This window comes from Mesoplodon mirus (genome assembly GCF_964341445.2).
Source record: "Mesoplodon mirus genome assembly, chromosome: 7".
NCBI classification, from domain to species: Eukaryota; Metazoa; Chordata; class Mammalia; order Artiodactyla; family Ziphiidae; genus Mesoplodon; species Mesoplodon mirus.
This window is the reverse complement of record NC_138983.1, coordinates 72,951,511-72,964,009: the sequence shown is the minus strand read 5'-3', so window position 1 is coordinate 72,964,009 and position 12,499 is coordinate 72,951,511. Positions and strand designations below refer to the sequence as shown.

General features: G+C 37.3%; 1 protein-coding gene across 3 annotated transcripts in view; it reads right to left on the bottom strand.

The window, feature by feature from the left end:
* NELL1 (neural EGFL like 1) overlaps nucleotides 1-12,499 on the bottom strand; it is a gene marked incomplete at both ends in the record, with an annotated part of 913,276 nt that overhangs the window by 677,674 nt on the left and 223,103 nt on the right. For all 3 annotated transcript variants that reach the window (XM_082626303.1, XM_082626304.1, XM_082626305.1), the window contains one exon: nucleotides 8,580-8,708. In XM_082626303.1, the coding sequence (XP_082482429.1) occupies nucleotides 8,580-8,708 (129 nt within the window). The remainder of the gene's footprint in view (nucleotides 1-8,579; nucleotides 8,709-12,499) is intronic.

Here is a 12,499-nt window from a genome sequence, read left to right as displayed (position 1 = left end):
CCGTGGTTCAACCCAAGTGCAATAACCAAGGTTTGGATTTAGGCTATATTTTTTGCTGTTTTAATTCCAAAAAGAAAGTTATAGGGATGGGGTGGGGGGATGTCGTTAAGAAGAGGCAAGAGTTTAAGTAGGTGGGAGAGCAGGGGTAGATGCTTTTGTAAAGCAGCCTTGGGAATAAAGCAGCAGAGGTGAAGAAAAGCCAGGCGCAGGAAGAAAGCTCGTCTCTATCTCCTGCTAGGAGGAAAGTGGCAAGTGGGTTATCATAAGCAAAGCAATGGCTAGAGACCTCTGTGTCCTGGGAAGTCTGACGGGGGAGGTGAGGGCAGTGGTGGCAGTGAGATTGTTGCCAGATATCTGAATACCAGAAGATCTCTCCATTAGTCATGCAGGCTAAATAAGAAGGGGAGAAAAAGGATACCCCGAGGTATTCTTATCTCAAACATTCTGAACCCCTGGAAATAAATTTGAGCAGGAGCTTAGAGTTCAGGTTTTACTAACATGAATAATCCAAAAGAGGCTTTTGACCCCTGTGCTGTCCAAAGCAGGAGACTGAAGCCCAGATTTGAGCATAAATTAGGCTACGTGGATCATGAGGCGTGTGCATTTTATAAAATTTCAAAACAAGGGTTACCTGATTAATCCTTGGAGAATTAGAAGTATAACTAAGCATACTCACCATTTTCCCATGCATTCTCTTCATCAGGAATTCACAGGGGCTTGTTTCTATGGCAATGCACTCACTCTAGCCTCTGCATCCAAAAAATATCTACTCCCTTAGTTCTTCTGTATCTTCTTTCACTTGAGCTCTGACCTTTCTGCCACTTTCCCAGCCTCTTAACACTCTAAGGGTCAGACCTTTTGTCATCATTGCCAGTCATGCGAAAAGAGTTATAAATCACCTTGCTAATCAGTTGCTGTGTTTCAGACATCTCAGTAGTTTTGTTACATGACATTATTAAATTCAAACCAATAAAACTCATTTTGTTCCACGACATATCATCCTTGAATTCAGCTCCACTTGTGTTTTTCCAAGGAAGGAATAACTTCATCTTTATAAATTATTATACTTGGTACCTCACTGCTAAAAATATGCTCCTGGTAGGACTGATAAAACCTGGTCCTTCCATCTAAGAACACTCTCCCCTGCTACCTTCCAATTCTCCCAAAAGATGCAGACATGAGAAGCCCACTTTCTCAAAGTACGGGTCTCAATGAGTACACACTCTTCCAATTCCAAGAAAGATCCTCATAAACACTGATATAAGTTGATGATGATAACTGTTGTGACCCACTAAATCACTAGTAAATACCAGACAATTTGCTAAATTTTTGACCTGCATGGTCTCATCATCATCTTAATTGGGAAATCCAATTTCCCACGTTGGAATTGGCCATAATAAAGCACTGATTTACAACTTGCGGTCTGCATAATATCTATTACCTGGCAGCAGGGCCAGAGCAGACTATTAATGATCCATACAATTCATACTTTTTCTAGTAACTCTCAATGCTTGCTCCATAAAAAACTACTTTCAGTCATGAGCGATGAGTTGGAGGTATCCTTCTGAAACTACAAGATGTGGGTCAACTAATTCAGGCAGGTGTACCAACAGGCTTAGGCTAAGTCACACAACGGTAACAGATTAACTGCACCCTCCAAAGTTTCAGTGATTTACACAATTATTTCTCACTCATGCCACATGTTCACCACCTGTCAGCTGTCACACAGCTCTATGTAGATTTCATTCTGGGACCCTAGCTAAAGGAGAGGCCCTGCTCTGGAACAATGCAGGTTGATGAGAAAGAGGTGGAACCCTGTAATAGCTCTTAGATCTACTATGAAATGGTACACATCTCACATCCATTCAGATTTCATTAGATGAAGGAGACAGCAAATATTTTGAACAATACCACACTGGAACAGGGTGGGGGATGGGGAGGAAGGGAGCAGCATAAGTCAGGGCATAAAGCACTGGAGGAGAAATGAGTTGAGTATTATCTTTACTTCATTTCTCTGAGTCTTTCTGTCCGCACTTGCAAAATGGAGTTCATGTGGCCAATGTTACCATTTTCCTCAGAGATTTACTGAAGGCTGAAAGAGTACAATATATATAAAAGGAGTTTGAAAAATTCAGAGCACTCTGTAAGTAGGAGGTATTATTTAATGCTACTTGTAGTACTCTCTATGCCTGGCAGATTGCATGATATATATGCATCACATTGTTCTTTATTCTTCAACGTAACTTTTTACTACAGGAAGAAAAAGTTTATGAGACTCTATATAGACTCCAAATTCAAGAAGATCACAAATAGACCCCAACTGCTGTACTTTCCTCAGACACTACCTGTAATTGAAGCTAATGAATCAGAAACCATTTAAGACCAACCCATTCAAAATGTCATCCCAAAGGTAAAAAAGCCTCAGTAGATCAGATTCATAAAACACCAAAGTCCAACTACAGCAATTCTCAAAATGGGGAATGTTCCTGCTCGAGTCAGATGAGGCAAAATGAAACGAACTCCTGTGAATTGTATCATAGCTGACAAAGGGTCTTCTTACCTTCTATTGATTGGCCAGGAGTTCGGATATCTTCGCTATGGCAATTTCCACAGCAGTCTCTGCAGAGCAGGAGTCCTTAATACACTATATCTCTGCTACTGCCTTAGGAAGTTAAGAAAATCGAAAGTCTTTTGTGCTTCTTTTTCCACTGAAAGCCTGAATAGGTTTTTCAAGTTAGTCTGGACAATGTGTGTAATATTTTGTTTTAATTTGCAAGCCAGTCTTGTTCATCGTGGTTTGTGAAATATGGGTCATTTTCACTCCACTCGCTCAGAGTAAAAAAATAACTTGCCTGAAGCAGTTCATAAGTTATCTACTCCTCTCTATGATATAGTGAAACAATGAACTCAGCCTCTGAGAGTCTCTAGTACCCAGGCAGGCATGTGGTGAGCATCCCAGAGGAAAATTCTGAAGACAGAGCTGGGTAAATGGCCATAAGCTAAATTTTACCATAAAAGAATGTAGTATACATAGCTTTCTGCCCACCCAAAACCATCCATACACGTGCCTCCTATTGCTACAACTCTAATTAGTTCAGACACAGGGCAAAGATCATTTAGTCTATGGGAAGGCAAACCCCCTACTCCAAATCCGGGGATTGGACACAATTAGCTCAAACCAATGACAGTCATTTCATTGGTCTCAGGGTGGAGAGGATGTAATGTGGTCTGAAAAATAAGCAGAAGACTTCTGCATGGAGAGAGAGGCAAGGAGGTTACAAGGGACCTTCTAGGAAGGACTTTCTTCAAACTTAAAAACACAGAACCTGAGAGGGCAGACAGCAGAAGCAAGAAAAACTACAATTCTGCAGCCTGTGGAAGGAAAACCACATGCACAGAAAGATAGACAAAGTGAAAAGGCAGAGGACTATGTACCAGATGAAGGAACAAGATAAAACCTCAGAAAAACAACTAAATGAAGTGGAGATAAGCAACCTTCCAGAAAAAGAATTCACAATAATGACAGTGAAGATGATCCAGGACCTTGCAAAAAGAATGGAGGCAAAGATCGAGAAGATGTAAGAAATGTTTAACAAAAACCTAGAAGAATTAAAGAACAAACAAACAGAGATGAACAATACAATAACTGCAATGAAAGCTACACTAGAAGGAATCAACAGCAGAATAACTGAGGCAGAAGAACAGATAAGTGACCTGGAAGACAGAATGGTGGAATTCACTGCTGCAGAACAGAATAAAAAATGAAAAGAAATGAAGACAGCCTAAGACACCTCTGGGACAACATTAAATGCACCATCATTCACATTATAGGGGTCCCAGAAGGAGAAGAGAGAGAGAAATGTCCTGAGAAAATATATGAAGAGATTATAGTCAAAAGCTTCCCTAACATGGGAAAGGAAATAGCCACCCAAGTCCAAGAAGTGCAGAGAGTCCCAGGCGGGATAAACCCAAGGAGAAACACACGGAGATGCAGAATAATCAAACTGGCAAAAATTAAAGACAAAGAAAAATTATTAAAAGCAACAAGGGAGAAACGACAAATAGCATACAAGGGAACTCCCATAAGGTTAACAGCTGCTTTCTCAGCAGAAATTCTACAAGCCAGAAGGGAGTGGCATGATATATTTAAAGTGATGAAAGGGAAGAACCTACAACCAAGATTACTCTACCTGGCAAGGATCTCATTCAGATTCAACAGAGAAATCAAAAGCTTTACAGACAAGCAAAAGCTATGAGAATTCAGCACCATCAGACAAGCTCTACAACAAATGCTAAAGGTACTTCTCTAAGTGGGAAACACGAGAAGAAAAGGACCTACAAAAACAAACACAAAACAATTAAGAAAATGGTAATAGGAACATACATATTGATAATTACCTTAAATGTGAATGGATTAAATGCTCCAAGCAGAAGACACAGGCTCGCTGAATGGATACAAAAATAAGACCCATATGCATGCTATCTACAAGAGACCCACTTCAGACCTAGGGACACATACAGACTGAAAGTGAGGGGATGGAAAAAGATATTCCATGCAAATGGAAATCAAAAGAGAGCTGGACTAGCAATACTCATATCAGATAAAATAGACTTTAAAATAAAGAATGTTACAGGAGACAAGAAAAGACACTACATAATGATCGAGGGATCCAAGAACAAGATATAACAATTATAAATATATATGCACCCAACATAGGAACACCTCAATACATAAGGCAAATGCTAACAGGTATAAAAGAGGAAATTGACAGTAACACAGTAATAGTGGGGGATTCTAACACCTCGCTTATACCAATGGACAGATCATCCAGACAGAAAATTAATAAGGAAACACAAGCTTTAAATGACACAATAGGCCAGATAGATTTCATTGATATTTATAGGACATTCCATCCAAAAACAGCAGATCACACTTTCTTCTCAAATGTACATGGAACATTCTCCAGGATAGATCACATCTTGGGTACAAATCAAGCCTCAGTAAATTTAAGAAAACTGAAATCATATCAAGCATCTTTTCTAACCACAACGCTATGAGATTAGAAATGAATTACAGGGGAAAAAACGGAAAAAACACAAACACATGGAGGCTAAACAATACATTACAAAATAACCAAGAGATCACTGAAGAAATCAAAGAGGAAATCAAAAAATACCCAGAGGCAAATGACAATGAAAACACGATGATCCGGGAGACGCAAAAGGGAGGGGATATGGAAACATATGTATATGTATAACTGATTAAATTTGTTATAAAGCAAAAAAAAAAAAAAAAAACACGATGATCCAAAACCTATGGGATGCAGCAAAGGTGGTTCTAAGAGGGAAGTTTATAGCTATACAAGCCTACCTCAAGAAACAAGAAAAATCTCAAACAATCTAACCTTACACCTAAAGGAACTAGAGAAAGAACAAACAAAACCCAAAGTTAGTAGAAGAAAAGAAATCATAAAGATCAGAGCAGAAATAAATGAAATAGAAACAAAGAAAACAATAGCAAAGATCAATAAAACTAAAAGCTGGTTCTTTGAGAAGGTAAACAAACTTGATAAACCATTAGCCAGACTCATCAAGAAAAAGAGGGAGAGGACTCAAATCAATAAAATTAGAAATGAAAAAGGAGAAGTTAAACAGACACCACAGAAATAGAAAGCATCCTAAGAGACTACTACAAGCAACTCTATGCCAATAAAATGGACAACCTGGAAGAAATGGACAAATTCTCAGAAAGGTATAACTTTCCAAGACTGAACAAGGAAGAAATCGAAAATATGAACAGACCAATCACAAGTAATGAAATTGAAACTGTGATTAAAATTCTTCCAACAAACAAAAGTCCAGGACCAGATGGCTTCACAGGTGAATTCTATCAAACATTTAGAGAAGAGCTAACAGCTATCCTTCTCAAACTCTTCCAAAAAATTGCAGCGGAAGGAACACTCCCAAACTCATTCTACGAGGCCACCATCACCCTGATACCAAAAGAAGACAAAGATACTACAAAAAAAGAAAATTACAGACAAATATTACTGATGAATATAGATGCAAAAATCCTCAACAAAATACTAGCAAACAGAATCCAAAAACACATTAAAAGGATCATACACCATGATCAAGTGGAATTTATCCCAGGGATGCAAGGATTCTTCAATATATGCAAATCAATCAATGTCATACACCATATTAACAAACTGAAGAATAAAAACCATATGATCATCACAAAAACAAAAAAACAAACAAACAAAAAAAACCACAGAACCTCACACAGAAGATTTTTAACCCCTGCCCCTTCCTTCCTTCTTTGGGATGCTGGTATGAGGACATCATGTCTGGGGCTATGGCAGCCACCACGCAACCACAGGAAAATAAGCCCAAAGCCCAAGTGTGCTGAAGATGGCTGAATGAAAAGAGAGGAGGGCGATTGCTCTAAACGTTGATATTAACTCTACTTGGTTCTCAGTGCCTCCCATTCAGATGCCCAGTATTTCACCCCTGTTTTAGTCCCTGAGTTCTATTCTTAGACTGTAAATGGGCTCTAATGTTTAGTCATTTCTCCTTAAGTGCTATCCTTCTCATTATGAACATGTCCTCTGGAATTGTGGAATGTCTCCATGATCACAGAAAAATGTCTAAAGCCCAAGGACATTACCATGACTCAAGGTGGTACCACAGTATACACTGACCCAAGGCCCCGCGCACACAACGAGTTACGAAGCATGTTCGAGAAAACAGGGATTCAGACCTAAGATCACTCAACATAATCAATAAAATAAGGCCTCACACACAAAGGGTAGGCATAATACCACAAATGGTACCTCATAAAATTGATTCTATGTAACAAAAAATGAGGAGGAAATCAAAGAGTCCCAAAACAGCATTTGTACCAGCAATTTCCTCCCAGGTTCTGCCAGGTCTCAATAGCTAAGGGAAGCCAGGAATGGTGGGTGTACTGCTTCCAATAGACAACTAAAACACCTGCAAATAGTAGGATCAAGATTCAAATTATTTTGAGGTTCCTTCTATCATTTTTATAATTGTTCATAGTCTCTCCCCACATATAGCAGAAGGTAAGAAAACAAATTTTTTAGACCATTACCTGGCTTGTGGCATTTTTTTCATGTTAAATGGAGAGGAAAATGTTCACATTTTTTATTTTTAAAATTACAGTAATTTTCTGACAAAAAATACAAAATAGCATAAGGTAAGATATAAAAAATAAATGTTAATGTGAAGTATTGAAATTAATAGTCCTCTTCCTCAAAACTGACAAATGAGTAACATGACGTTAATGGATAGATGAAAAGGTTCACAACTAAAGGGCAACTTCACCCTCCCACGTGGCATGTCTCCCAAATCAAGTTCAAATCTATACAGGTAAGCAAAAGGAAAAAAAAGTGTAGAAAAAAGTGTGTGTGTCGGGGGTTAACTATTAGTTAGACTTATATTGCTAATGAGAACCAGAGCAGTAATAAAGAAAGTCTTCCAAAAGAAATGAAAAACAGAGGCTTCCTACCAGGTTCTGAACACTAACAGTAATTAGAAACATTTCCTTAACAACTGAAGAGGTCTTTAGTCAAAACCAAAAAGTTAAGCAGGGATCAACAACACAAAACAGAAGAATGCAAAGGAATTTATTGTCGTCAACTGTCTTTACCTTGACAATACCTGGCCCACTTGAGAACCAAATCAGCAGGAGAGTGACCAAGATTTTGCAGCATTTATTCCAGTCAAGACATCTACCTTCCTAATTAACAGAACACCAAGATTCAATATACTAGTAAAGACGACAGGAATAATTAGGTCCAACCAGGACGGAAAACAGCCTAGCCATCAATTTGCCTGTAAGAATTTCTCTAAACTGATGGGAGAGAGCCAGTGAGCACTGTAGAAATGGATGGGCTCAGATTTTAGGGCACTGTACATGTAAATCCAGGGTCAGAACTAATCCCTGATCCTCTGGTATATTAAAGGAACAGGAGTATGCAATGCTTGCCCCAGCATGCTGAGCATGGAAAGAGGGGTTCACATAAGACAGAGGAGTTGCTCTGCTCTATAAAGTAGAAAAGGGTGATGATGCTTGAGGCCACCAACCTACTATACCAATCCATGTGCCAAAGTTATGAGTCCATCTGTCACTGGGACTTTTAGTAGAGTTTGGGAATTAGCAACACATGAATCAGTCATTAGGCAACACAACTGAAAAAAAACTCTGCCCTTGGCAGGTGAAGATGATGGCAATTGGGTATAAGCTAGTATCAAAGCATCCATTCAAAAAGAGGATCCACCATGTAACATTTAACTGAAATTGAAGAAGACAATCTACCCAAATAAGACAACATAAAACGGGGTGTTTATGGTTTTGCTGGTGATTGAAAGGTCTTGCTTTTACATGCTACTTAGCAGCCTGGATAAGTCAGAAGAAGAGAATATCCTAGACTGTTGGTATAATATTTTATAGGATCCCATAGGACCAGAACCAAGTGAAGGCTTTCATTCTTCAACCATGTCTACCAGGAATATATTTCTCACAAGTTGACTTTATTAAATAGTTCACTTACCTTCACAGTAGGCAGAGTCTCCCTGGATAGAGATGTAACCATTCTTACACTCACAAGTAGCTTTGGTATTCCAGTTTTTGCACTCTGAGTTTTCACCACATTTAGGTCCTTCAGCACAAAAGTTATGACCTAGAAAAAGCAAATAAAATTTTACACCAGGAAAGAAAAGAATAAAAGACTTCCAAACAATAAAGCATGAGACGTTTTTATTATATGTCAGCATACATGAGAACACGCCTTGGCAATATGCAAAGGTAAGCTGGCAAGGGGGTAGAAGAGTAGGACTAGGAAACTTTGGACCATCCCATGCTTCACATTTTTTCCCCCTAATATACAAACTTGCTAAAGTTGTTCCTTCTTGAAGGTTTTTATCCATGTTGATCCTGAATCTTCTTTCTACTGCTTTCTTATATGACTTGTCTTTCTATAATTGTTTTATTGCAAAATTTATGATACATAAGAGATTTATAAAATGAATATATATGAATATATAAATAAAATGAATACAATATTATCAGTACCCCTTTATTACAGGTCCCCAATGAATCCTCCTCCCAGCCATCAGACAACTCTCTTAATTTTTGTTAATCACTCCCTTACATATTTTTATAGTTTTACCATACATAGGTATGTATTTCTAAATTATAGATTATTTAGTTTTGCCCATTTTGAACTTCACATGTGAAATAATACTGTAATATCTTCCATGGTGTTTTTTTTCTATTCATCCATGTTAATGTCTCTGGCTATCTTTCATTTATTTGTCAATGGTGTATAATATTCCATAGCATGAATATTCCAAAATTTATCCATTATGCTACAAATTGACATTTGAGTTATTTGCAGGTTTTGAATTACAAACAATGCTGCAAGAAATGTTCTTGAACATGCTTCCTGACGCATACTTTTTTAACCACATGTTTAATATTTCTTTGCCCAAGAGTCTTCTTCAATCTTAGACATTCCTTCTAGGATAGTTATTTTTCTTAATGTATCCTTTATAAGTTCCTTTAATGAAGATATTTTGATAGTAACTGTGCTCAATTTCAATTTATCTAAATATGTCCTTTGACCACCCTCCTAATTGAAAAATAGCTTTTTTGGGTATAGAGTTATTTTGCCTCAACATTTTGAAGATATTCCATTGTTTTCTGGCTTCTATTATCACTGTTGAGAAGTCAGTTGTTAACCTAATCATCATTTCTTAGTATGTGACAAACACTTTCTCTGTGGCTTTTAAGATCTATTTTATTTGGTTGTTTGCTTGATGGGGATGGGGGTTTGTTTGTATTCATTAACTTTAAGGTATCTAGGTGTGAATTTATTTTTATTCATTCTTCCTAGGATTCCTTGGGATTCTTGAATCTAAAGATTAAATCTTTTATCAATTTGCAAAATTATCAGGTATTTTCTCTTCAAACATTCTCTTTTCACTATTTTATCTATTCTCTCTTTCTGGAATTCTAACTAGATAAACATTATTCCTTCCTTCTCAAGCTCTCCTCCATGTTTCTTAGACTTGCTTTAATATTCCCCTTGCTTTTTTCTATGCTGAATTCTGTTTAACTTTGGATGTATCTTTTGGTTTATTAATTCTCTCAAGTAGTGTCATGTTCTGTTTCAGTCATACATATCATTTTTATTTTACTTACATTTTTATTTTCTAGAATTCAATTTCTTTCTTTTTCAGTCTCCTTGATCAAATTTGTGGTCTCTTATTCTTTCATCTTTTAATTTCCTTTTTTAAAAACACATTAGACATATTTTATACAGATAACTCCAGTATCTTCAGTCTTCCGACTTTACTAAAGTAAAGTCAGCATCTGATTTTACAGTTTGTTGTTTTGCTGAGTATCATGCATGAGGACTTATTTTCTTTTGTTTTGAGTGAGTCTTTTATTTGTGAGCTCATATTTTTTAGGATTTAATCTGTGGAAATTATTTGAGGTTTGGGCTGTAAAATTGTATTTCTTCAGAGAGCATCTGTGTTTGCTTTTGTCAGGTGCCTGAGGGAACTATCAACCCAAAATCACTTTAAATTACATTTTGCCTTGGGGCATAAGGATTGAGCCACACGGGTAGAATAAATTTAGGCCCTAAGCTTTCAGGAATGCAAACTTTTCTCTGCCATACTCGCTATCTAGAGTTGAGACTGATAGGCAAGTCTTCTCTTGCAGAGTGGATTTTTCCTAGTCACCCACTGAGGATTTACCCTTCAAGGTTCTTGATTTATGCATCTCACACCAGCCCCAGGCTTTGTCTCCTGTCTACTTAAACAGTGTCCATTAGAAGCCAGATTCTACCATTCTACCCTCTGGGCAAATGCCAACTCCAGTGTGTTAACTTATCTCAAAGAATCACCCTTTTCCAACATTTCTGGTCTCTGATATTTTTTTCTCCTACCTCAATTCCCAGCTGCACCAATTTCCTCCCGACCTCCCCCCCACCAAAATTTATATGTTATGCAGCATTTTTAGGTGAACAAGAAGTAATAGGTTATGCCCACCACAGGAATTGTGAAGTTCAAATATAACAAGGTATATGAAGGTGCTTTTTCATCTTTAACTCAGTACATTTTAGCAAATAATAATTATACAGCTACATCACATATTGCAGTCTCATAAAAAACAACTGTTCTTGGAGAGGAGATCTAATTTATAATTCAGGGTCTATACCAATAAACAAAATAAATAGCTTTGCCTGTCTAGGTACGTATACCGGGAAAGGACAACATCAGTGATTTCCACACTGTTCCTCAGAATCCTGGGCACAGATGAGTTGTCCGATAGGGCTCAAGTCCCCCACCCCGATTCAAATAGAATAGCTTTGCTTTTATATTTTTGATATAGTGATCATGTGAACAACAGTTTCTGGCTTTAAAAAATATAGAAAACACTGAACTATATCAACTTCAAGTTTAATTCCTTTTGGTGATAACATTCTAGAATGTTTTTCCTTTGAGACAGAATTTTAAACCAACACTCTTTAGACCATACTTAGTCTAAAAGATAACAACTCTTATTAAATAATAACATTCATGTACCTATAATGTCTGGCATTACACTAGATGTTTTAAATGGGGATAATAATATACCTTATTAATATGTGTGGAAAGAGTTAAATGTGCTAATCCATATAAAGCACTTAGAGCAATTCTTGATACATACTAGGTGGTCACTAAATGTTAGCCACTGTGATGAGAATGATAATGATTATGATAATGATAATATCGACAACGACATAGTTCAAATAAGTTGATAACACTGTTATCCTCAGCTTCAAGATAAGAAAAGCCCAAACTCATTAATATCTAGCTAGTAAGTGGAGATGCTAAGATTCTAAATTAAGTCTGGTAAGCTCCAAGGCCCATGTACTTTTCCTGTATCTTCTCACAGAGCAAACCTAGCAAAAAAAAAAAGTGAAAGATGTAGATGCTCCTTGTGATGTTAGAGAGTAGATCCACAGGCTTAGGGGAGCATGGTATCACATCCAGCCTCACTATCTGACCTGTTAACTGAAGATTGCCCCAGTCAAAATCAGAGGAAGAATTTGTTGGAAATGTGAAACCTGTGTCAGTCAAGAACACTTCTACAAGGACTTGAAAAACTTATAATAACCATTAAAAGTACATGATGTTTTTACTAGCAAAGGGACAATTTTTAGGCATCATAGCTTTCTTTGCCAGAGGAAGTGCCTGGTCTTCCCTCCCCACATCAGAATTGATCAATTAAGTTATCACATTTTCTTTCATTATAATGCTTGACTCAATGTCATATGAGCATCCTTTGTTGCATGGCTGTTTTTTTTTTCTTTCCCAAGACTACAACTGTCCTTCTCCTTCCACATGCATCTGACAGGCTGGAATAAAGCCCCTCAAACGTTGTTGATATTCCAATGCATATCTCTCTATCAAGCATGTG